This window comes from Lissotriton vulgaris, chromosome 3_1, assembly GCF_964263255.1.
Source record: "Lissotriton vulgaris chromosome 3_1, aLisVul1.2, whole genome shotgun sequence".
Classification (NCBI taxonomy): domain Eukaryota; kingdom Metazoa; phylum Chordata; class Amphibia; order Caudata; family Salamandridae; genus Lissotriton; species Lissotriton vulgaris.
In genome coordinates this window covers 178,852,584-178,879,757 of record NC_141689.1, presented here as the reverse complement: position 1 = coordinate 178,879,757, position 27,174 = coordinate 178,852,584, and the positions used below count along the sequence as shown (strand labels likewise).

Below are 27,174 nucleotides of genomic sequence, written 5' to 3'. Positions count from 1 at the left end.
GGGTTGAATCCATCATTTTGCCACCCCAGTTCAGAACCGGCCATATGCAAATCAGTTTTGAACCTGTTCCTCATGGGAGCAGTCCAGCCAGAATTGCTAAGCCAGGTCTTCCCTGGACTGGAAACAAACATCCTGAGATGAGATGTCCCATTTCCACCTCTGAACTTTCGTACCCGCTGTAGATATCTTATGTATTTGAACATGGGATTCCAAAAAAGGGGAAGGGGAATTGGAGAAGAGAGAGCAAGAGCGTAGCTTCTGCATTGGTTGAGGATTCCCAGTGGAGTCTGTTCCTCTGCTGAGCCTGAGGTCCAAATCACTGGAGCCTGAGCTATTTGCATTAATCAACTCAGTGAAAAAGCAATGTGGAATTAGGTACTAACTCAAGACTTTAACACTATAAACTATTATTGCGTATACATCACAAAATGTTGATTGAGAAATGCCCAGACCTGTATTTCCTCTTTTCCCACAGGTTTTTTGTAAATATGGAACCTCCTTCTGCTTAGCAGTATTTCAGGTGACTCCTTCTGCAGGAAAGAGTTAGTTCCTAGCAACCGTCTAGTAAAGAACCAAGATCTTATGTGCACCACCAAACCGCCACAAACCTGGTAAATTACTGTTTTTTGTCACACATAAGAATTCTTCATTCCACAAAGTTACTCTTGGTTGCAACACATCACTCTCTTGCAGTTACTGAACACTACTTTATTGATGATCTTATAAAGTACACTCATTGGTTCAGAAGTGAAAAATCACACTTCCAATGCAAACGTTATGCAAAATGTTCACATTAGTTTGTGCAGAACTATTCCCTTAAGTTTGTGTCAAAACGATGAACAATTCCCTTGTGATCTTCTGTAAAGAGTCCCTGCGTACATGGAATTTAAAACAGGCAGGTCTTGATGCCTTTTAAGTGCTAGTGTTACAACCCTTTATCCGATGCTGACTCAAGGTAATTACTTTTTTTGTTTGGTGTTTTCAGGTTTCCACTGACGTGTGTACACTCCTGCTTCTGTCAGAAAGGTCTCAGGAAGACTACTGACAGGATCTCTGCTCCAGGTACGCCTCTGACTATTAACACCTTGGCTGCTTGAGATATTTGCCTAATGTGCTGGACCGTAATAGAAACGGGTGTGGTCATGACAAGTTCAGGTCGTAATGAGCACAGGAGCACTGTGCATCATGACGTGCTGAGCTCGTCATGAGCACAGAAGGAGTTAAGCACATGGTAATGCATGGGCATTGCTTAGAGAGCCAAGCTCCAGGTGGTGTATGCATTTCGTGAGATGGCTTGAGTAGTTCTTAGCTGCAACGTTGAGAGCATCAAGGGGATGCAGGCAAAGCACGTCCCAAACTCTTGGGGGTCTTTGGGGCATTATTAATAATTAGAACTGGAACCTCTAGTGTTTTGGGCCATGTTTAGTCCGTAAATAGCACTGGAGTCTTTAATGTTCGGAAGCAAGATTGGTGCTGGGCATTTACTTGCGTACTCGCGAGGAGTTCCTCTCCTGCAGACTGCCTTAGGGTTGTAGTCAGCTGGCAGGTCTACATATACACTCATGGCTTGCACAGCATCCCTGTCCTTCAGGAGGAACTAAAAGTGCTTCTCTTCCACAAACCCTTCACCATTGGACACCCTTAATAGACCCACTCCTGTGCAACACTCTGTCCTCCACTGTCCACTAAATAGCTGTCCACCTCTCCTTAACGAAAGGGTCTAAAACATTCCTGCACAAAAACAATCCTTCGAGGAAATGTCCTATTTTCTACCTGTGCTGAAGAGGACTGAAGCTATTTCTCCTCCTTACACCTCTCTGTGGTAGCTGCACCTTGTTGACACAATAGCATAATTCCTGCATTTCGTAAATCTGGGATTGCGTCAAATTCCACGGGTGGATGCACAGGAACGCCCATTTTCCATCGATGGAATGCCTATCACAACATAATGTAACGCCGCGCAGCGCAAGCCGCTGCATTGCGTTACATTTCTTTAGAGAGTCGAGCAAGGCGGCGCAAATCGCGTGGCTTTGTAAATCCCTTTTGCTTTGTGTCGACTTGCGTCATGCATGTACTTCGTAAACACGCCCCTCAGTTTATAGGATGCGCTGAACAGATGAATAAAAGTATAAGTGAAAGAAATAAAAGTTCCTTTCAGAAGGAACGGGCCTGACAGTGGCTGAGCAGGACGAGTTTCTTTGTTTCAAAGTCGCTGCCTGCAACTATTGTGCAGCTTGTCACGCATCATTGTGAAATTACCTGACACCTTGATTATCCAACTCATTTCCCTAACAGGTTTCTCGTTGTTCAGTCTAATTTTCTTTCCATTTACGGATCATTCTGCCTCGTTGCACTAAGATGATGATGGTTATCCTGCCGTGCTGCTTGGAAAGTCTCCAGTATTGTTGCAAGAACTTGTGCATTGTGCTCGCGGGACGCCCTGTCATATTGAATAATTTCCTGAATCACTGCTCTGCGTCTCTGTGTCATTATCCTGGCACCGCTCTGGGTATCCTCATAACTCACTCTCATTCCAGGTTCACCCCAGGGCGGGGAGCTTCTGCTGCAGGTGAATCTTTGAGGGTGCAGGCGAGGTTCAAGAAGCTATCCCAACATTAACTCATTTTAATTATATTCATAATTTGGTGCTGACATCGAAATATGTACTGGCGACCATTCAGTAGGAAACAGAATGTTGGTGCAGTTTCAGCCTCTTGGCCTTTGTTATGTTTGCACCTGAAACTGTATGGGCCCTTTAAAGGCTCCAGGGGTGGCTATGTCAAGAAGACAATATAATGTGACACACCATACCGTAAAGGAATGTAACATATAACATGACATAACATGAGTACGGTCACTCTTATTTTTTTTGTAGTGCTGAGGTAAACATTTTGAAATTTAAAACTCTATGGTGGGTTTATCGACCTCGGGTGGATGAAGGTTGAGTGAATCTATTGGGATTCAAATCTGTGACCATAGGTTAAATACAGTTTCCTGCATTGGTACACTGAGTTAACAAAACTGACTCAAGTATAAGATGTCCTTCCAGTACTCGGGTGGGCAGAGGTGAATTAGAGTACTGTGTGAGCGACTGCATTTGTTATGACTCTTAGGGGCTCATGCATCAATGTGTTGATTTGCGATTCGGAATTTGCGAAAAATAGAGAATCGCAAATTCCGAATCGCAAAACGGAATGCATCATTATTATTGCGAATTTTTACCGATTCGGTAAAAATCGCAGAAATGTGCGAATCGCATTAATTTATGCGAATAAATTGCGAATTTGCATTTTGCGATATCGCAAAATGCGAATTCGCAATTTATTCGCATTTTCATGCATCACAGCCCAGCCACACCCAGGAAGCCAGGAGCCTAATTGCACACACCTGCCAAGCAGATTCAAACTGAAAACTGGCAGTTGGTGCATTCAGCTCTGTTTGTCTGCAGTGGAGGAGTGTTTTGGAGTGCTGCTGTTGGAGAAATGGAGCCAGAAACTGCCAGTCAGGATGTACAAGTCAGAAAAAGGAAAATCAAGTTCAGTGAGCAAGAACTGGAGATACTGATTGAGGAGGTGACTTCACACCACGACCAGCTGTTTGGAAAGCTCTCTTTGAAGGTCCCTGAGGCTGCAAAAAGGAAAGTCTGGCTAGCCATACAGGCTAAAGTGAATGCAGTGGGGGTTGCCCACCGGGACATCACCAACCTACAAAAGCGTTGGTACGATTTACGCTCACGAGCAAAAGACAGTATAGCGTCCAGAATGAAGAGTAGTTTGAAGACTGGTGGTGGCTCCCCTGACAATAAGGTCACAACTCCCCTTGAGGATTTGGTTGAGGGGACACTTGTTGCAGAAGCTGTTGTTGGAGTGACCAACATAGACACCTCTGAGCATGCTGGCACTTCTCAAGGTAAGATTGATTTTTTTGGACAAATGCAAACTTAACTTAAATTGGGCTGCAGGATGTATTTAGTCATGTGTTTGATGTAGTAACATATAATTGTAATCTTCTGTTACATCATAACTTGCATAGCACTAGTGTAAAAGGCAATTTCATTGAACAGTGCAATGCATCATGGGAGTTGTAGTTTTTAGGTCTAAATCATTATTCATCAATGCAATATGTACATTGTCAGTTTGCCTATCAAATAATTGTTACACACATGGTAAATGAAGATTTAAAAGGCGTCCTTCTTCTGGAAAACATTGTCTTTATTAGAAATCTTTTTTCTGAGAAGACATTACATTGATTTCATGCTTCATTTTTTTAATTATAGATGTACTAAAGGCTAATGAGGCAAACCCTTTTGATGACATCAGCATGGATGTACATAGCCATTCAGACAATAACACCATGAGTTCCTCACCCTCTGTGCATGTTAAGAAAATCAGAAAGTCAGTGCGGAAAGTACTTGAATCAGACTCTGAGCAAGATGCCAATGTCACGGAATATGTGGTTGAAGATTCTGAGAAGGCTGCCACTTCCAAAAAAAACTTTAGTGGTCGTAGAAAAATCCAAGAATTCTACCGAAGAAGGCCTCGCACTACAAATCCAAATGACTCCACAGTGGATGATGTCCATGCTAGTACAGTAGAACTCAAATTATTGAAAGTCCAGCGTCTTCAGGGGAAAGACCTGAGAGTGATAAAGGGACAAATGAGTCACATAGTGGAAGACATCAGTGGAATCAATAAGAGCTTGAAAACATTATGCAAGGTCATTGAAGGGGCACATACTGCCTCAAATCTGAATTCAGAGCGTGTAGCAAATGCATTAGTCACATTAACTGACATTTTTCAAAGTCAAAACATTGCCAACTGCAATAGACATTTGAGAGCTGTTGCAAGTATGCACACATATGCCCGGGCTCTGAATAGGGTGACCAGCAGCAATGCACGTGTCATAAAACACACAATGCGCATGCAAAAGGGCATCAAAAAGTGTTGTGCTGAACTATGTGAAGGATTTAAAAATATTAAAAGAGGGGATCATGTGCTGCCAACTGATGACAACAAGAATACAGCTTTTGAAGGCAATGTGATCAATGAATCTGTAGGAACCAGTGTTGCTGCACACACAGATGACGTGTGTGAAAGGCGTAGTAAAAGAGGAAAAGAAATGTATATTTCCCCATGCATGGTTTCTGAATCCGTGAAAACTAAAGCTTTAGGTTTGCGTGGAAGGAAGAAGTGATTACTTGTAATTGTTGAATTTTATTTTACACATTTTCAATGTTCAATGATATGGACTAAGAATTACATTAGGCCAATTTCTTGAATTGTTTATCTTTTAAGAAAGTCTTTTTTTAAAAAAAAATTTCAAACTACTACTGTGTGCAACTTGGTTTATTAAAGTGTTCACCTTTTGAAGCATCAAAATATGTTTCCTACCTTTTATTAAAAGTAATGTTGTGTGATTTCTTCCCTTCTTCTTCTCCCTTCCGCTGCGTCCGGTCCATGAACTCTTGCATGTCGTTGTTGTGGCTGGTTGAAATTATTTGGTAGCAAATCATCCTCATGTAGTTCAAGGCCTCTCCTAGTTGCTAGGTTGTGCAACACTGCACATGTTGCAACTATTTTGCAACACACATCAGGCCGATATTGCAAGGCTCCTCCAGTCTTATGCAGTATTCTGAACCTGGACTTCATGACCCCAAACGTCCTCTCTATTATGCTGCGTGTTGAGATATGGGCCTTGTTGTACAGTTGTTCTTTGCGGGTAGTTGGATTCAGGTATGGGGTGAGAATGTAAGACCTCAATCCATATGCACTATCTCCTACATTGATAGATGACATATGTAAGTAAAACATCACAGACATTGCAATGGATGTCAGAATCATTACAATTTGCATTAAATTAAATAATAATTACCTAACAAATATCCATCTCCAAATTCTCCAGCAAGTAGGCGATCATGAATGGCACTATGTTTGAAAATATAAGAATCGTGGGCACTACCTGGGTAGCTGGCAACTAAGTCAGTGATGATTCCTTTGGAATCACAGATTGCTTGTATATTTAAAGAGTGGTAACTTTTTCTATTTCTAAAAATGTACTCATTAGCAGCTGGTGGACAAATGGGGACATGTGTTCCATCAACACATCCTATGACATGTGGGAAGTGTGCCACGTTATAAAAGTCTAACTTGGTCTGCATTAACTCCTGATGCGTTGAGGGGAAAATTATGTGGTGATTTATCCTATGGAGCATTGCATTCAGGAAGTCATTGAAGAATCTAGACAATGCACTCTGTGACACACCCCCTGCAACTGCTATTACCCCTTGGAAGGAGCCAGAGGCTAAAAGGTGTAGACAACATAAAACCTGCACATGGGTGGGTATAGCTTGAGTTCTACGCGTCTGCCTTTGCAGTAAGGGGTCCAACTCTGCAATTAAATCAATGATAGTGTCTGCATTCAGTCTATACTTATCATATATGTCAGCCTGTGTCTGCCCAAGCAAAGTAATGCGCAACCTGAAAACCCTTTCACTGAGTTCTCTTCTCCTCCTCCCTGCTGCTCTCATCCGCCATCTACGTGCTAGGAAAATTGCTGCTGCCATCCTGGAAGGGATCCAGAGTCATTCTGAGGTCCCTTTTATAAGTTGGTAATCATTTCAACATGTGTTGTTTTGAAAAAAAAAATTACCACCTGCTCTCACTTCTTCTTATTTTTGCACTTCCTAAATGTGTTTTCTGAGAATTACTGACATGTGCGAAAATTGATGCATTCCGATTTTCGCATTTTTTTAAGGAATCGCAAAATTTGCGATTTTTTAACGAATCGCAACAAGGATTGCGAGTTTCTAAGGAATCGCAATTGATTTTGCATTTTTTTAAGGAATCGCGAAAGTAATTGCGATTCCAAAATGGACAAAAAAATGATGCATCTCATTTTCAGATATTGCATTCGCAAACGGCCGATTTTTGCGATTCGCACCGTTTGCGAATGCAAAATCTGTTGATGCATGTGCCCCTTACTGTACTAGATATGTCTTGCACCATGTCTACTATTCAGCATCCAACACAACATTAATCTCAGTTGTTCTAGCACATTATTCCTGATAAGGCCATATGTACAAAAGCTTCTGCATTTCTTAAGGGCCCGTTGAGAAATGCAAAACAGTCTTTCCTAATGTGCAAAGGCTGAAAGGGAATTTCAAAATGAGATTTCTACCCATTAGAAATCGCGTTTTGCGATTCCCTAAATAGGAAATCGCAAATAGGAATTTCCTATTTGTGAGTTCCTAAGCACATGTGCAAAGCATTCCTAAATGCAAAATGGGCTTTAGGAAATGCTATAAGCATCTACTCCAAAGTTGATGACAACCATGTGCAATTTAAAAAAGCCCCCCAAAATGCTTTTTTTAAAGTGCCATAAAGTGCACAGTTGCTCTAGGGTATTTGTACGCTTTAAATGTGCACCACTTTTTTGGGATTGCATTAAGAGGGCCTTAGGCCCATAGACACTCTTGGTTTTGCATTTACAAATCTGCCATTTGTAATTAGGAAAGGTGATTCCTACTCTGTAGGAATTTCTATTAGGAAATCTCTGTTTTCGTATATTCAATTTTGCATTTCCTAAATTGCTATTTCTTAGGATTCGCTATTTAGTAAATGCAAAATGGAAGTTTTGTACATATGGCCCCAAAAGCCTTATAAACGTAAGAGGAGGAGTCTAGGAAGTGGGTCAAAATGTGCTTTCTCGAAGCCCAATATATTTATATTGTTGTCAAAAAGGGACAGAATCAAGGCCTCATTTTAGCTGGATCTGGTCTTTTACCACTTCCTTCTGCTTGGCACAGGCAGTTTAACTTCTTCGATAGCATTGCATGAGGCTGTGATTAAAGACCAGAAGTATGAGAAAGGGGCCAGAAATTCAGCTGCAGCTCACAGCCCTGTTAAATTTGTCAACCTTAGGGTGCAACGCACTCTACGAGGGGATAAACAAGAACCTCTCTTGCAAACTCCAGAACATCCAGAACACCGCCACTAGATTAGTCCTGAACCTCCCGCGCCACAGCCACATCAGCCAACACCCACGGACTCTACTCTGGCTCACCGTCGAGAAGAGAATCACCTTCAAGCTTCTCACCCATGCCCATAAGGCCCTCCACAACACCGGACCAGCCAACATGAACCACCGCCTCATGTTCCCCGCTACCCTTCTCTCTCCCTTCTCGGCCCAGATCTCCCTCGAGACGGTACCTCGCATCAAGAAATCCAGAGCAGGTGGACGCTCCTTTTACCTCCTCGCTGCCATGGCATGGAACTCCCTCCTTCTCCACCTCCGAAGGACTCCATCTCTTCCTAAGTTCTGAAAGGACCTCAAGATCTGGTTCTTCGAAAGAACTCCGTGAGCATCCGGGAACTGCAGGAGTCAGACCCCCTCAGCGCCTTGAGACCAATTCCTGGTGAGTAGCTTGTGTTTTACAAACCTATGATTGGTGGATTGATTGTGGTGTTCCCTCAAACACTTTGCCTTCACCCCTCCTATTTTGATGAATTTGATTTTGTTGGCCTTAGGTCTTTGTTTACTTTACCACTGCCGACCAGTACTGAAGTGCTTGTGCTCACTTTCCTAAAACACTGTAAAATTGGTTTACACCTAATTGGCATATTGAATTTACTTATAACTCCTTAGTAAATTGTAATAACATATACCCAGGGTGGATACATTAAATGCTATTAATGGGCCCACAGCACTTCTCGAGTTCCCACTTAAGTAGCCCCTTAAACCATGTTCGAGGCCTGCCATTGCATCCTGTTGGCAATTTTGAACTTCCAATTCAACTTGGGAAAATAAGCCCATTGCCAAGTCTTAAACTCTCTTTTTAGTACATACAGTTACCCCTAATGTAGACCCTAGACAGCCAATAGGCGAGAGTGCATTGGTATTAAATAGTTGGACATGTACTTTTAAGTTTTACATGTCCTGATACTGAAAACCTCCCACATTCGTTTTTCACTACTGTGAGGCCTACCTCTTCCATCGGATAATATTGGGTTATCATATTACACTTAATAAGTGATAACTTTTTATTTGGAGCAGGTAGGAAAGTCATGTTTGGTGTCTGGGAAATTGAAATTTAAAGTCCTCTTTAATGGTAAAGTCAGATTTTAAGTTTCAATTTGGGAAGGTTCACTTTTAGAAAGTCAGCTTTTTCCTGTTCTACCCATTAGGAAAGTGCAGCCTGTTCCTGGGTGTAGCTGGCAGTTGTCTTTTGTATATTTCTCCCAGACAGCCACAAAATAGAAGGATTAGGTGTGCCTGGATAGGTCATCTCAAGCAGGATGGGGGGGACAGAGTTAGCCACTGCATCACTTGCGCTTCAATCAGCTGTGCCCTGCTCTCATACAAAGAACTTCACACTAGCCTATTGTGCCTGCTGACAGACTAGGAACAGGACAGTGAGGCAGGAAATGCCAAACACTTTCGAAACTTACAGAAACTTCACCTACTCCAAAGGAGGCACAAGGTATAAAAAATAGGACCCTCAGACCCACTCATAGGTTCACTTACTGGTTCTCAGAGGAGTCCCTGCTGTGGTGACCTCCTGTGTACTTCAGAAGACTGCTTTTCTGCTTCCAAGAAGGATTGATCTGCTGCCTGAAGTTTCCTGTGAGTCCCCAGAGGTCTGTCCTGCTTTTGAGTCCTGCTCTTCTATTTGAACCCAGGACTTCAAGAGTGAATCCACAAGCATCCTGATCAGAGCCTTAGGGACAGAAAAGTTTCTAGCCATCATGTACCCGCACCTGGATCCAGCCTGGGTGAATTCTGACCTTCCAAGTGGTGCCTCTCCAGCCCTGTACCCTTGGAAGTGGTGCTAAAGGTGCCCAGATAGCCCAGAACCAAACCTTGGGACTGTGACAATTTTTTACCAAAAAGAGACCTGCTCATTGATCTGCACACAGTAAATCGTCGGTCAGCCTGACTCCGTGACAGCCCTGCTACGTTCTTCTCTGCATTCTCAAATAGTGTCATGCACTCACCTGGTTACAACCAGGGGGACGATACTGGGACTGATGCTGGTCCTCCTATTCCATCAGGGCTTGGCCCATTCAAGAAATAGCTTCTCCCTAAACAAAGTGAGTCCCTTAGAGTGAAGGTGGTTTTGGAGAAAATGAGAAAAGATGGACTTGAGGTACTGGCTCCAGTCAGCAATTGTGCGGCACAGCATGAACTGGAGACCTTCTGAGTCTGCTAGGTCGATGTGCAGAGGACCATGACCTCTGATCTCGCAAAGAGGTAGTGCACTGGAATCAACAAGAAGAGGCAATTACTATTAATTCATTGCAGACCTCTCAAGCAATGGGTTTGAAAACTTCAGAAACATATACTTACAGCCTCTTTCAGAAACATAGAAAGGAAACAGAATAACCGGAACCAGTTAATGGCACTCCCAAGGAAAAACTTAAAACATCGGTCTTGGTACAGGGTTCGTACATGAATAAAGCACTCTGAGGACAATTGTCTAAGAATGACTGTTTATCAGAGAAACACAGAGCAAAGTCTCTAGTCCTTGTATAAACATAATGCAAAGGCCAAGCTTGCAGGAAGGTTCTGGAGCAAGAACGATCACGGTGAATTGAAGGGAATTCACTTGAAGGAAACTTGAAGACAAGTCTATAGTCTTGAAGACTCCGGTACAACAGCCTGCTTTCCACTATTAAAGGATAGTGTGCACTACCCGAATATTAAGTACTTAGCATAGTAAATCAAATTGTCCTAAGTTCGAAGAAGGTCTTGAGTTCTTGACTCAGGAAGTCGCGAGGAACTGGAGGAGCTGAGCAGGAGGCGGAGACAAGAATGCGGCGAGGGAGGTGGAGCCAAGGGAATCACTGGAGAAGCTTAGAACTATAGCTGCAAAATTCACTGCCCAAGTCTGGTCAATTCTTCAGGAGAGTGGATAGGTAGGATGCTTGTTCCGCAGGGAGCATAGGCCAAGCAAGGGGCTTGGGGTTAGGCAGTGTTTATATAGCTGGTTCATGGTCCAAAGAATACAGCAGAGCACATGTGGCACATGGTATACGTGGCAATCTGGAAGTTTTTCCAAAACTCCTGAAGAAACTCGCGATAGTACACTGTCTTTAATTTTACAGGAAGAGCAGGTGTATCTAAAAATCAAATAATAGGAAACGATTGTTTCATTTTGTCTAAACGTGCGCAAGAGCACTCCAAGATTCTAGTAACAGTGGGAGCAAGACAAGCCATTGGTTCACGTGTTTTAGGCATGCTTGCAAGCTCAGGCGTAATGGAATCAGGGGGAATGTAGAAATTCACCTTAATGAGTGCTGATTTCACCCACACAGTCACACTGTTCAAAAGGGGAGTGTGGTTGAGTATCCCATGCTATCCTTTCTTACCCATAGTCAAGCATGTAATCTTACCTCCAACTGGAGATAAAAGTACTCCCTAGGGTCCAGCAGGGGTGCTGCGCTCAGCCGTGACCCTACTGGTATCATCTACCTAGAAAGGTTTTTAATCAGACAGGGCGGTCTGGTTATTAAAAGCAGTCAGTGGCCTCCCTGATCATTTTTAACTCACATTATCAGGCATGAAAGAAAACCTCACCTAGACTCTGCCTTGAACTCACCATACTGCATACCAATAAGAAAAGTCTCTGCTGAAGTGATTCCTCGGGGGACCTGTTGGGTATTGCAGCTCCGGCCCAACGAGGAGCAACAGCCTTGGGATGTGTGAGGGCAACATGAAAGAGTCCTGCTGACTGCCACCTTACATATGTCCCTATCTTGGCTAACCTGTCGACACTTTAGCTTTCTCCTAAGGAACAGAGGCCCTTATTTTTGATTGTGTTATAAACCAAGGAGCACAGGCTCTGGACCTCTTATCTAGCTCCGAGCCCCCCCTTTTCTCCTTCCATGAGGGAATCTTTCTAAACATATCTAATGCATATACCTGAAGCTTGCACAAGCTTGAGCATCTAAATGTACAGTGCTTGTTTATACCATTGAAAGGTTTTCCAGTTCTATATTTGTTCACACTTTTTCCTTGCCTTGAAAGTAAAGGCTTATTACTTCTACTGAGGGAACCATTATTTTATTTCTTATTATATATCCACCCAGGTTCCTAGGGATGCTGGGTTTCCCCATTATTTGTTGTACGTTCTTCTTTGCAGCAGCAAATACTGTCAGCGGCCCCTCGCAGACAGGGTATCCAGCCATGTCGAACCCTTGTCGGCTACATCCTGCAGCTTCTTCCGCTGGAGATTTTTGACTTCCGAAAAAGAGACTAATTCCAAATGAAGATATCTTCGCCGCAGCCTAGTCCAGCAGCTCCCCGATTACTATGCCTCCTCCTTGATCACAGCCAGCTGCCATGCCCCATTGAACTTTACCTTCTCATACAATTTTCTTGAAAATGTCTTCAAAGTTAGAAGGTCAGCATAGACTGCGCCCAATCCATTTAGCTGCATCACAGTTGGCCATAACTTTCGAATTTGCCCTGGTCTACGCGACCAGATGTCAATGATTGGTGCTTTGATCTTTTAAGTACTATTTTCCACTTTAACTTTCAAAGTTGATAACTTTGGTTCTACTAGGTATATTCTTGTCATTTTCATCTCAAATAATTTATTACAATTTTTTATTGTGTTGTGTTTTTAATGTATTCCTTTTTGTGTGCTACATACATACTTTACACATTGCCTCTAAGTTAAGGGCAACACTTTCGTGCCAAGCTATTAGAGGGTTAAGAACAGGTTAATTTAGTGACTTTTTGTGGTTCACCCTGACAGTGATTGTGGTTGTTGCTTTAGTGAATTTTCACCTCGCTCAACCTGCAACCAAATTTCTCACAGGCCTTATCAGGTCCCACAGGGCTGGCTTTAGCATTGGTGGCACCAGACGTGACATCCCAATTACCTACTTTTCCACAACCCTCTCACTAACACTCTCCAGCAGTGTCCCTCATCTCTCTAAAGCCACTCTCTCTCTCTCATTTATTTAATTTATTTTATCCTCTCCCACATTAATTGAATTTCTTTTACAGTGCTACTCATCGCAGTGTTTGGTGTCAAAGCACTTTGCTTCATACACAGATATTACACAGTGGAAATGAATCATAAAAGTGTATAAACCAATGAGTTTCACGCAGAATGTTGCAAATGAACAGCCCAGGGGCCTTGTTAGTGCATGTGGTGGGATTGCAAGCCTGACACCAGCATCAGAAATAATAAACAACATATTTAATAATGAGGACCTCATGTCCTAATGGGGACAGCACGCTGCCCCTCAAAGAGACCAAACCACCCCTCACCTGCATTCGCGACATGGCCTCATTGCAGGACAGGAGGGACTCCGTTTGGGGTGGTCACTATGTCACTGTTGTTCGTCATCCCTGCATGCGTTGGCATGTTTTTAAGCCGAATAGTGCTCTTAGAAATCACAAACAAAATGTCAGTGTAGCCCTGTCAATCTGTAATATAGAACAAGCATTGGCAAAGCCAACAGGTGGTGCCTTCAAAATGCAAGTGCCAATCTGTTGGCTTTGCCAATGTTTATCTGTAAAGTATCACTTAAAAAAAGTAAAAGAAAAAATATTTAAAAATACTGAAGTTATTGCAAACACATCTCTCATGGTATCTCAAAGCTGTATACTGATTTTATTGTTTTCAATATGCATAAATGGCACGGTTTATTTTTCAAATTCGTTGTACTCTGAATATGATTAACAAAGGATAAGGATGTGTCAGAGTGTAAAGGCAAAAGCTTACCACGGGAAGTTCTGCCTTTTACAGTGTTATTGAGATGCTTAAACATCCGAACCTGCAATACCACAGTAGAAGCTTGCCTGAAAGGTGACTTTGGTCTGGTCAACTCTCATTTCTTAAAGTTTATTAAATTGGCCACCGAAAAATCTGTGTAGGTATGATGCTGAGGAGTAATCGCAGGGCTGGGATTTTCAAGGCATTTAATGTTGATCTTTAAAGCCCCACAAAGTCGGCCATTGCAGCCACGTAACTGGGGCCCTTATATTAACTATATTTGTAGGGATTGATCAAAATAGCAGATATTTTGATAATAGTTCATCTTTTACTTGAATAAGTACACTTCTACTACTTAAAGCTTTGACGATTGGTCATATTATGTTTGCAATTACTTTAATTAATCAAGCAATACATCCTTTCCCTTTCCCTTTCCCTTTCCCTTTCCCCTTCCACCTTTCCCCTCCGACTCCCCCTCCCCTCCTCTTCCCTTTCCCCTTCCCCTTGCCCTTGCCCTTCCCCTCCCTTTTCCTTTCCTTTCCTTTCCTTTCCTTTCATTTCCTTTCCTTTCCTTTCCTTTCCCTTCCTTTCCTTTCCTTTCCTTTCCTTTCCTTTCCTTTCCTTTCCTTTCCTTTCCTTTCCTTCCCCTCCCTTTTCTTTTCCTTTCCTTTCCTTTCCTTTTCCTTTCCTTTCCTTTCCTTTCCTTTCCTCAGGGTTCAGCCATTTTCTCCTCTGCAGTAGCCCAGGCAGCAGATTTATGAGCCTCCATGAGTGGTGTTCCACTAAGTACGCCTTCTGCTTCGGTTGCCAGGTGAGTGAATGCATCAAATGGGCCTTCCACCTGCGCCATAAAAGCCTTTGTCTGCCAAAGCTTGTGCTTTCATGTTGTACCTAGAGTGCAGGAGATAATACAAAACAAAACCTTACTGTCTGCTTCAAATCAATATCCCAGCAAAATATCTCTGTTGGTGTGTTTTTGCAAATAGCCTGGGAGGGGTGGGGAGAAACATGGCACTAGAAAAAAGAAAAAAGTGGTTCGTTTAAATGTGAGCATAGGAAGGATACAAGGCAGAAAATTCAAAAGGATTGTAACGAAGATATGATCTAAGGAGGAGCAATCACAAGGAGAGGAATGCAAACCTTTGAATAAGAGGCAAGTAAATGAGAATGAAAATAAATCCTAACAATGGTAAGCAATCAGTGGGGCAGCAAGTCTACTCTGAGATCACAATAGTTCTTTCTCTGGCTCAACATAAAAGCATATGTGGAAGAAATAGATCAAGTCTGTCAGAGCTACAAATCCTTTTCATTAAATATGTTCAATATTATAATACTTTACCAAGATAATCAAGTATGCAGAATAGAATTGTACAAATGCAGTAGCGGCTGGTGTGCCGGTGGAGTGGTGAGCGGGGGGCTGAGTGGGCTGGGTAAAGTGTGATATAAAGAAAACATAAAAAATAAAAACCAGAACTTACCTGCCACTTCGCCGCTTGCTGAAATAACACTCTTCTGCTTCTTCCCGCTGCAGCACAGGATCCCAACCTTAAATGCAGCAAATCCTGATGCTGCTCTCACTAATGAGAACAGCACCAGGATTGGCCTGAGCACCCACAAGTTGCGCTCTCAGGGAGACTAGGAGCCTGTGCACTGCTGTCTCCATCCTGAGTTGGAGACAGCTTTAGTACGCATGTGGGTTGGGCCCTCCTGATATGGCAGGCCAAACCCACATGCGCACTGATAGCAGTGCTGCCCACCACTCCATCTTCTTACTGCCCCCACCAGGGCACTTCCCCCAAGACGTATTCAATAGAAGAAAAATAAAACAATAATAAAAATCATTTTATTTTTCAAATGATGAGGCTGACGGTTGGGGGCGGGGGGAGGGGGGGAGTGGCGACGCTCGTCCTCCCACAGCTGAGGAGCTTCCGCTGTACAAAAGTGTTAAGACAAAGTGTACTGTTTGAACCTGAACCAAACTTTGCAGAGAAGAGAAGAATATGACTCTAGAGTGCCACAAATATGTGGTATTCCCATACAGATTATGGTGTTGAGAAAATCACTCTCACAACCTACATACATTCATGTGCCTACCTGAACATGTGTTTAATTGCAAGCGCGGGCTGAAAGATAAATTACTCCAATTTCTCATGAAGAGTTTAAAAATTGAAGTAATCCTTCTTTTGCCACTCTCCAAAAAATGCGTACTACAGCTATCATGGCACTATACTAATAAAATAACAATATTCTAAAGGTGCTAAGACAAGGATATTGTGTAAACTATATGTATATATATACATATATATATATATATTCAAGATAGGATATCCGCTCCACTTTTGCAAAGAAATCATCCGCCACTCTCACGCAGGTATCGTAGGTTTCAGGCTTATTTTTATTAGATTACATCAACGCATTTCGGGAGTCCAGCTCCCTTGATCACGATGTTTGAATCGCCATTCAACACTTCTATTAGTCCATATATATATATATATATATTACCTACTGGCGGTCGCCAGTAGGTTGTTATAGTTAGGCTTTTTTTCAATGTTAAATCTCAAAAATCTATTTGGAATAACTTTGGCGCCGGTTGACGAATCTGCATGAAAATTTCCTCAAAATGGCCTCTTCGAGCTCCGGTCTTTCCCTGAAAGTTTGGGGGGCATGCGTCAAGCGGGGGCCGAGATAAAAGGCGGGGGCCCAAAACGCGTTTTCCCCATGTTAATTTTTATAGGGCGGTCGACCTCACTTTTAGCCCGAACGGCTGAATGGATTTCCACCAATCTTGGCAAAATTGTAGGGACTGGTAGCATGTCACTGACCATGTCATGAGTGATGTAATATGTGACGTCATCAGCAGTGCATTGCACGCGCAAGTGATAGTGAGTCCAACTAACTATAATGTGGGAATTTCAATGGTTTTATGTCAGTAAAATTTCCAGGTAACTATAACTGGTGTGCAACCTATGGTTTTTTCAGTGAATATATATATATATATATATATCTTAAGCAGCACTAAATCCACTGTTTCTGAAAAACAGCAGAGGCAACGTGTTGAGTCAAAAGGCTCCTCCCTGACCTACACTGCTCAACCTCCACATGAGCCCCCTGCCAGCATAATTTGCTCCCATGAATTCAGCATCATCCCCAGCATCATCCCCTTCTCTGATGACTCTCAACTCATCCTTTCCCTATCAAAATATATGTTCATCACCCAAGCAAACTCTGTCGGCTGCATTTCCTCTGTAAAAGTCTGGATTAAAAGGAACTGCTACAAACTCAACAGAGACAAAACAGAAGTGGTTCTTTTTGGCAGACAGTTCTCTCCAGCCTCAAGCTGGTGGCAGACGAGCTAGGCCTGACTGGCTGGTAATCCAGTTCTGCCAGGAACCTGGGCATTGTGATCAACAGCTGAATCTACATAACCATTCAAGTCAACATGGTCACTTCCACCTGCTTCTACACCCTTAACCTGCTCAGAAAAAGTCTTTAAAGGGCTACCTGTGGACACCCCCAGATACGTTAAGCACAACCACGTTCAATTATGACATTGCCCTCTACGTTAGCATCACTACCCAACTCAACAAAAGACTCAAAGTTATACAGAATGCAGCTGCAAGTCTACTACAATGCACTCTATTATCCACACACTTAAAAAACCTCCACTGGCTCCCTATCCACAAGTGCCCCCTTTTTCAAACTCCTTACACAAACCTGAAAAGCACAACACAACCAAGTCCTACCTTATCTTAACGGTTGTGTCTTGTTTCACACCCTGGCTAGACACTTCTGCTTGGCTAACCTACTTCTAGCCCACGTTCCCTGCATTGGCCGGGCCAGAGCTAGAGGTTGAGCTTTCTCCTACATCACCCCCAAAAGCCTGGAACAAACTCCCATAGTGAATCAGAGCTGACGACTCTATCCTTGAATTCCGGATGACATTGAAAACCAGCCTCTTCCAATGGGAGGAATGATAATAAGGCAGTTCACAGGCAAGCTGGTTTGGAGGCAGTGGAGATTCAGATGGTATCGAATGAGCAATAGAGAAGAAATGTTCTAAAGAAAGAGACTCTCAATTGTCCACAAATAGACATAATGTAAGTAAAAACCACACCGATAAAAGTGATTTATCAGTATTAATGAATTCCCCAACAGGACATGACCATTAGAAATTCAACCGTCAACTTCTTTCCCCACTCTAATGTTCTTCTCAAAAACACATCTATAAACATTCTATGGAAACCATGACACCATGAAACTCTACCTCTAGATGTGTCAAGTATATCAACATTACACATTTAAATATACTGTGCACCTTTTTCCCTTTAATAAAACCTTATAGAAGACAAGCTACAACTAAACATGTATAAAGCAATGGATAAATAAATAATTGATAAGCATAATCATACTTAGAAACTATACGAATATTGATATCACAATACTTTAAAACGATTCCTATATGTCTAAAATTTCATATTGAAACATGAACATTTCTTAGAATTCCTTCTATATGGCTAAAAATACATAATGAAATCATTGAATTTCCTTGGACAACTTGCATTTCTTGCTGGTCTACCACCGACTTTGTACATTGGATCACTTGTTACTTTGTTTTCAGATTCAACAATACCCCTTCGGTCGGAAGAATACCTATTACTCTGTACAGCACTCCCCTCTGCAAATAATCAGACAAGCAACCACCACAGGATGATTGTTTACTGTATCAATGCTTCTAAAATCTGGGTCCATTATTGAATCAAAATCATCATCCATTAGATCACCATTTACTTTTGCCAATCTTGACAATCCCACCATGCCCAATTGTTCAAAAGTGCAGATGTTACCAATAAAGACCACTTTGAAAATGTAGATTCACCTTTCTTGACCAGAATAGATTTTTTGATTTTGACAAAGTTATTCAAACGAATCTGTGGTTGTTTCATGCAACACTTTAACTTTGTATCATGGTTTTCAACATTAGTTTTTGGCAGTATCATACATCTTCCCAAGTTGTATGCAAGGCAATTTTTTAAAGACAATTAGGAATCAGCCCTGTCCTTGGATTTCTCCCCTTAAGTAGTTAAAGCGGTGAAAAGCGTATGGAATTATGAGAAGTGCAATGATAATCATGAGTAAGTGCGTCCACAGTGAGGTGGATGCATCCCTAGGTAGGTCACACCTTGGGTTCTTGAAACAAGACTCCTTATAAGATAGTATGGTTTTTAAATTTGCAAGTTTTTTTATTTCCCAATCTTCAATTGTTCATCATGATTTAAACGTTGAAATTCAAATTAATTTCCAAAAGTTTGATAACAATCACAATGTTGCGCAAATGCTCCTAAACGCTCCAATGCATCTCGGGCTTAAGAGCCCTTCATCTGGGAGCTCTAAAACATGAAAGATATAGCAATCAACAGTAGTATCCATAGTTTTTTGACATAACTTAGCAAAAAAAACCACAACATGCACATGTTAGAACGGACGGGTGAGGTGAAATGACATCGGATGGAAAAAGCGGGTGCAAAAACCGAGTGAAATAAACGAGTGAAGTGCCGTGTTTCCCCATGTGAGCGGTCATCGTTATACTGCGGGTAGTGTGAGTAAATGTATAAAAACACTTACTACTGCATAACCAAGGGTCATGAAGGTGGTGTGCTGAAAAACGGAAGGTAAAATAGAGGTTATATTCGCTATCAGCCAAAGCGGAGTTACAATATTAGACGCGGCATCACGCCGACTTACTGAAGTAGGTTAGGAGATTCAGTGATCCTTAAGCGGTGAAAGCCATCGTGTTAATCCGCTGGGTTTTAGCCCAATGGTTCAATCAAGGGCTAGCGGTGTTGGTGGTCTCGCGAGACGCGAGTGTCTGGTAACATAGATGACGGACTATCAGAGCGAAACGCTGGGTCAGCCATGATGGGGGAAGAGGAAAAAATTTGAAAATGTGTTAATCCCCGACAGGGTGATGTTAACGGTTGGGTACAATAAGGTAACATTGCTAAGTGAAAAACCAGCAGCACAAAGCGTATTAAATAAAACATGAAAATTCCAACCGGTCATTAAGCCCTTCGGGCTTCATAGACTGCAGTTTGTAAATCCAAACAATTTCACGCTGTAGAAGGTGTTTATTATTGTCTCTTCCCTCTCTTTTGTTGACAGTTTCAATGATCATAAATTTGAGCTGGGAAATGTTGTGCCGAGCTTCATTAAAATGAACAGCAATGTTTGACTTGGCATTTTTGGTCCTGGTATTAGATTTATGTTCATTTATGCGGGTTTTAATTTTCCTTTCAGTTTTTCCAATATACATTTTCCCACACGGGCATTTGATCAAATAAATGACATTTGCAGTGTCACATGTAGCGTTGGCATGAAGTTTGCTAATAAACCCTTTCATGGGGTGGGTCACACTATTTCCATGTATGACATTATTGCAGTTACTGCAGTTCATGCAAGGCCTTGTGCCTTTAGCTTCTCCCAGTTGCGGTGTTTCCTTAGCCAATATCTCTTTTAGGTTAGCGTTTCGAGTATAAGCAAAGATGGGTGGGTCTTTAAATATTGTTCCAAAATCAGGCTCCATGCTTAAGATAGGCCAATATTTTAGAATGATCTTTTTGTAGGTTGGGCTCAAAGTGGAGAATTTAGAGACAAGCACCATTCTGGTGTCCTTGGGTTTGGTGGATCTTGTAAGTAGTTTTTCTCTCGGGATAGATAAGGCTTGTGTTTTAGCTTGTTCAATCAAGGAGTTAGGATAGCCTTTGTCCATAAATCTTTTGCCCATCTCATCAAGGCGTTGATTGGTTAGTGTGGCGTTGGATGTAATTCTTTTAACACGCAGCATCTGTGAAAATAGTAGATGTTGTTTAAGTGAGGCCTGGTGGAAACTGGAAAAGTGCAAGGTGTTGTTTCTATCAGTCTTCTTGCGGTGTAGGTCAGTTTCAATGCCTGTGGCGGTCAATGTTATTTGTACATCAAGAAAGGCAATTGTCTTATTGTCAATTTCCCATGTGAATTGCATACGTTCATTGATATCATTAAGAGCTATGAGTGACTGATGTAACTTCTCTTTGGTGTTCGTCCTAATGATAAATACATCGTCCATGTAGCGCACAAAAAGTTTAATGTTGTTGGTCCAATTTGAGTCTCCATAAATATTTTCTTCGTATTGCTTCATGTAGATATTAGCGTACATAGGCGCCGCACAATTCCCCTTAGAGGTTCCGGATAGCTGTAAATACCATTCGTTGTCATGTACAAAGTAGCTTTGGTAGAGGGTAAATAGCATGAGTTCCATCAAGAACTGCTGCATTGTCGGTTCAGTCTCAATCTCCAGAATAGCTTTTTCGATGGCTTCAATGCCACCTGCATGGGGGATGGAGGTATAGAGGGACCTCACGTCCGCCGTGCATAGTGTAAGATGTTCATTTTCAATATTGTGTAATTGTGACAGTTTTAATAAAAAATCGGTGGTGTCTTGTATGTAACTGTTCATTTTCTTGACTATGGGCTGCAGATACCTATCAAGAAATTTACCCACCGGTTCGTGAATAGATCTCCTTGTCGACACAATGGGTCTAAAAGGGGGTCCTGCAAGCTTTTGTGAATCTTTGGCATCATGTGGATGGATGGGCTTATAGGATGTTCCTTTAGCAAATATGTTCTAGTTCGATCGTCAATGGTTCCCTTTTCATGGGCGGTGTTCACAATGTTAACTAGTATTTCTTTGAAGCTTACTGTTGGGTTACAATTCATTTTCATATAGATTTGATCATCCGTGATATGTTCTAAGATCCTCTTTTGATACATTTCTGTGTCAACAATAACCAACCCTCCTTTTTTATCTTCTTTGATACATTTGATATTTTTATTGTTGGCGATTTTTTTGAGAGTATCAGAGTCTTTCTGTGTGATATTTTTGTTGATTTTCTTTTTGTAATTAAGTTTGGTGAGGTCCTGTTTGACAAGGTTTTCGAAAAGATCAATACATTTGTGACTACTCGGGGCTTGATACGTTCTGTGTGGACTTAAACCCATAAGTGGATCGGGTCTTGTTTGGAGAGTGGGTGGCAACACATTGTCGAAAAAGTGTCTTAATCTGAGCTTGCGTGTGAATTTAAAGGTACTTATTTCCAACTCTAGTTGGTCGGTTTGAGAAGTTGGAATAAAAGACGTCCCTATCGCCAGTAGTTTCATTTCATGAGGTTTAAGAATGGTGTCAGAGATGTTGATGACTAGGTGTTTTTCTTTTTATTGTCCTTCGGTATGGTGCTTCGAGTGTTCAGGTGTCCCTTTTCCTTTTCTTTTTCTATTATCCCTCCGGGGTCGTCTCTGTTTTCTGGGCCTTGGACTAAAAAACGCACCATGGTAGATGGACCAGCAGGTTGTTGGGTGGGTTGTTCCATTTCAGTTGGCTGTTCATTTGGTTTGGACATTCCAGGAGTGTATAGATTTGATTTTTTCTGAGGTCTATTTGAAATGTCACTCCCCGATGAAGATTTGTCCGTTTGTTGACTATAAGGTTTATAAGGTATACTTCCGCCCACGTATAATCTTCGCCCAGTTTATAGTCTAGGGTGTCTCTCCTGAATTTCCTTATTTTTTTATCATTGATTTCTCTTGAGTGTTTGTCCAATTGAACCTTGGCACTTCACCCGTTTATTTCACTCGGTTTTTGCACCCGCTTTTTCCGTCCGATGTCATTTCACCTCACCCGTCTGTTCTAACATGTGCATGTTGTGTTTTGTTTTGGCTAATTTATGTCAAAAAACTATGGATACTACTGTTGATTGCTTTATCTTTCATGTTTTAGAGCTCCCAGATGAAGGGCTCTTAAGCCCGAAATGCATTGGAGCGTTTAGGAGCATTTGCGCAACATTGTGCCCTACCTAGGGATGCATCCACCTCACTGTGGACGCACTTACTCATGATTACAGTTCCTACGTGCCAGAACGGACACGTTAACTAAAGGAGCACCCAACCATTTAAATCCTTTTTGAATTTTGACATTTACGAAATTTTCACTATCATATTAACAATTAGGCTGTGCACCCCCCTTCCCAATTGAAGTGCAATGATAATACCATATTAATTTGGTTGCACGATAATCCGCCTTAATCACTGCTATGATGGCTAACTTGATACATTTCACTATAACCATGTTAAATCTTTCAACCAAACCATTCATGTTAGGTGAATAAAAAGCAGTATCCAAGTGTCCTACACCACACTTTTGCAAAAAATTCTGTGAGCTTATAAGGCATAAACTGTTTACCATTATCACTTATCATAGGTGTAGGCAAAAACATTTACTCAAGAAACATATTGCAGTGTTGGCATTAGGATTCTTGGACCAATCTATTTCTACCCATTTAGAAAAGGTGTCAACAAAACCTGACATATACACATTTATTAAACCAATGTTTTTTAAGGACATACCCTGTGGCAAGGCACTTTTTAGAGAAACATCATAGAAATAGAGACCTATTGCGGTACTTTGGCATTGATTCTGTGCCATTGAATGTAAGGGGTGGTGATAGAGTGATGCGTCTAAGGAGATTAGAAAGCAGGTATATTTTTGACCTCCAGACCAAAAACCCAAATGGGATGAATAGTGGTGAGGAACTTACACCTGAGTGATCGCAGACAAACAGTAGGGATACTATTTGATGAATTGCTAACTGAAAATGTTTTTATTATGTTTTATTCATGTTCCTGTGATGTAAAGTTTTCTAACCAGCAACCTTTTTCCTAAAAAGACATTAATTGCCGATACACGGCTATATGTACTAGGATGCTACTAGGAATTGATTATATTTCAAAGCCAATACACGGCGTGATGTACTGACATGAAATATTGTTGATGGTGCGCATTAGAGAAACTTCGCTGCCAGCGCGTAATAAATTGCTTTAATACAGCTCGAAGTGACGAACAAACGCAATTAATTGAACTATACCAACTGTCATGTTTGTCAAAATTACGAGGTATAGAAACTAAGATGGAGCTGTATTTTGACCAAAACAAACATATTACAGGTTGGTCCGTTTTCGAATGTTATGTTGTGAAATATGTCACATGACTCGCAGTGTGACTCATGGGAACATTCCTGAGTTTGTGTCTCACTGGGAAAGCATCTTTTTTAATAACAATGGCATGTGAAATTCCTTTAACGTTACCAGGTTGACTACTGAAACCGTCTTTGTAATGATTCAACAATGTTCCAAATTCCTCAATAATTCTAACCATACACAGTTGGGATTGATCAAATTCATTTACACAAAAAACTGGCACTCTGGCAATTGGATTCAACAAAATACCCATTCAGCCTTGATGTCGCCAACCCAAAACATGCTGACCATCAATGGCCACATAAACGTTTCCAATAATCATTGTGTGGTGAAAGGTAATGGAACAGATGAAAAAGATCCAAGCATGTCAATATTCTTCACCCTGTATCCATACACAACAGTATCAGTAGATTTCAATAACTTATTAGGCCTAACCTTATTAAAACAATGTCAGAAACAATAGTATAAGGCCCTTGGTAATATGCCTCCTATGTTATGTATGAGAACTTTAAACCTTTCACCATCAATAGATAATATAATATTAGAACTAACACCACAATCCTTCTCAACTTAATTCTCAAACTGAACTATTAACACACTCTCCTCAGAATCCAACTGTCCGATTGTTAGACCTGGCATCTTTGGCGTGGCTTCCCCCTATCTTTTTGCCTCTACCTCCTGTATTTTTGATGCTATGCTGGATTTCGTTTTTGCTGGTTTAGATGCTTTGGGCACTTTGCCACTGCTGTTCGGTGTCAAAGTGCAAGTGCTCCCTGTGTAAATTGTTATTGTGATTGGTTATCCATGATGGGCATATTTGTGTCACCAAGAAGTCCCTAGTAAAGTGTACTAAGTGTGCCAGGGCTGGTCATAACAAATGCTACTATTGGGCCTGCAGCACTGATTGTGCCACCCACATGAGTAGCCCCTAAATGGTGTCTCAGGCCTGCCACCGCGGGTGCTTGTGTGCAGTCTGTAAACTGCCATGTCCTCCTGGTCAGTGTCCCCACTGGCCAGGCTTAACCCTTCCCTTTCTGTATACATTAGTCACCCCCATGGAAGGCCCAAGGTACCCCCTTGGGCAGGGTGCAGTGTATGTGAAAAGTAGAGCATGTACTAGTACAGGTGACATGCTCTGGTAGTGAATTACGGCCATTTTCGTTGTTCACTATTGTAAGACTATCTTGTCCCATAGGCTATCATGGGGAATGCTGGCTACAGTGGCTACCAGCATATCTTCCCATAGGAGCAAGATAGGGCATAAAAGTCTGGTATCCCTGAACTCAGAATTTAATAACACATCTTTTAGTAAAGGTTGTTTTTAAATCCTGTGTTTGAGAACAGCACTTTTAGAAAGTTGCTGTTCTCTTGTCTGACCTTTCTGTGTGCCTTGGCCTGTTTGTGAATTGAGTGTCTGGTTTGAGAGTGACAGAGGCTGGGAGACCCCAGGAGGCTGGCTGAGTCAGCCCTAGGCTGAATGACTGCATCTGCATCTTGAGTGGTGGGAGGGGATAGCACCTGGGCCTGAATAGGGCTGTGCCTGCCTCCCACAATGCTGGCTCCACCTCCTGCTGGGTGGCTGATGACCCTGCCCCTCTCCCCGAAAGGAAAGGAGAGGCCAGGAAGACAAAGTGCTCAAGGAACACCCAGAACTGGTTCAGACCGGGCTCAAAGCCCTTCTGCACAAAGGAATAAAATACTTTTAGGGGTATAAGTACAGGACCGCTGACTACAGAAAATTAGATCATGCTGGAATCAAGAAGGAATCTCTGCCAAGGAGAAAGCTGAAACTGAAGAAGGAAGGCTGTCCTGCTGTTCCTCTGCTGGACTAACCTGCTGTTGCTTTGCTGCCAAGGAGAGAGGAAGGACTTTGCTTTGTGCTGTGTCCCCTTGCTTGAAGGAATCTCCAAGGGCCTGAGAAGAGCTGGCCCCCTGTTAAGAAGTCCCAGGAACAAAAGGACTTCAGCCCCAGCTTTCCTGAATTCTGCTGAGAGAGTTCTGTCCTTCCTAGAGTGCTTGGGCCAGTTGTGGTGTCTCTGGAAGTTGTACCTGTGTTGGGAAGCTGGAAACCAAGATATTAAAGACTGCAAGTTTTATCGCATTGCTCGCTTGCGGAGCGCATCCCCGTCAGTGCGAGTAAATTCCCGCCGCTACAAAGGCCGAGATCGTCGCACCGCCTGTTGCCGATGTCAGAGTCGTCACAACCTTCGTTTGCGGAACGCACCAGTCCCGTGCGGGAAGATTACCATCGCTGCGAGTATCGTCACAGAGCCTGTCGTCACTGGGTGAGATTGTCACATCGCTTGCTTGCGGACAGCATCACGTCGCTGCGAACATCGTCACAGAGCCATCGCATCGAGGAACTGCGAGAAGAAGATCGCCACTGGACCGCACATCGTCGCCCAGGAGATCGTCGCAGCCCCAAAAGATCATCGCATCGTGCCTTTGCGAGCTTCATCACTACGGAACCTCCGCACCAGAATCCATACAAGGTATCGCCTCCCTCCCCATACAGACCGAAGTCACAGCAACAAGCCCGCTACATCCAGCGGGGTTGTCGCATTGCCTCCCCAAGGTCTCAGAAGTGATGCATCGCTTGTTTTCCACCGCACCAACTTCTGTTTTGGAACTTTGTCACATCTTTGTCACTGTTGGCTAAACATGACGCAACTGTGAACTTTTCACGCAACTGTGGATTATTTTATCGCAACTTTAAGAACTCTTTTGCAACCATAATCTTAAACTGTGTATGTTGGGTTTTTGTCGTTTTCGTCTTGTGTAGTTTAGATTAAAATACCTTTATTTTTCTAAACTGTAGTGGAGTCAGTTTGTGGTGTTTTCACTGTGTTACTGTGAGTTTTGGTACAAATATTTTACACATTGCCTTTGATAGGCCTTGACTGCTTGTGCCAAGCTACCGAGGGGGTGAGCAGGGGTTATCTCACAGGGTTTCCTCCTTACCCTCACTAGAAGCAAGGGTCCCTATTTGGAGAGTGGTACCTACCTCTGCCAACTAGAGACCCCCAGTTCTAACACCAATCATCCACCAATGCAATCGTCTTTACACCAGGACCAGTTTTGTTGATTGTAATGGGCAACTCCCTGAGCTGATACCCGGCTGGACTGATTTGGACTTCTAAATCAACATCCATTGAGGATGGAGACTCACTAGTGGACCCTAGAAATTAAGAAAAAAAGAAATCTCTTCAAATAAGTTAGATAAGTTAACCACCAAATCCTGGTTATCTCATTTGTAACAACAGTGCATTTATGAGCGCATTTATGAGCAGAGAAGTCAGGCGCAGTGCGTCCATTGGGCTGTGGGGGCGTAGCATGGACTTGTACTGATAACTACAAAGCAGTACGTGAAAAAAAAAATTATA

The 27,174-nt window shown here is 42.3% G+C and overlaps 1 protein-coding gene and 1 long non-coding RNA gene across 2 annotated transcripts; one reads left to right on the top strand and one right to left on the bottom strand.

Moving 5' to 3' along the window:
* The first annotated feature begins 3,482 nt into the window (after nucleotides 1-3,482).
* Nucleotides 3,483-3,944, top strand: LOC147726170 (t-SNARE domain-containing protein 1-like). The gene has a single exon (XM_086963433.1). It carries the CDS (start codon nucleotides 3,483-3,485, stop codon nucleotides 3,942-3,944), a length of 462 nt encoding a protein of 153 aa, XP_086819559.1.
* Nucleotides 3,945-4,270: 326 nt separating this feature from the next.
* Nucleotides 4,271-5,906, bottom strand: LOC147726169 (uncharacterized). The gene is made up of 3 exons (XR_015309419.1): nucleotides 5,872-5,906; nucleotides 5,391-5,776; nucleotides 4,271-4,635 (listed from the first exon to the last, which is right to left on the bottom strand). It is a non-coding gene; the product is annotated as an uncharacterized LOC147726169 (long non-coding RNA).
* Nucleotides 5,907-27,174: the final 21,268 nt, after the last annotated feature.

Excerpts from the sequence above, each read along its gene's own strand:
- LOC147726170 (XM_086963433.1), top strand. The coding sequence starts at position 3,483 with ATGGAGCCAGAAACTGCCAGTCAGGATGTACAAGTCAGAAAAAGGAAA.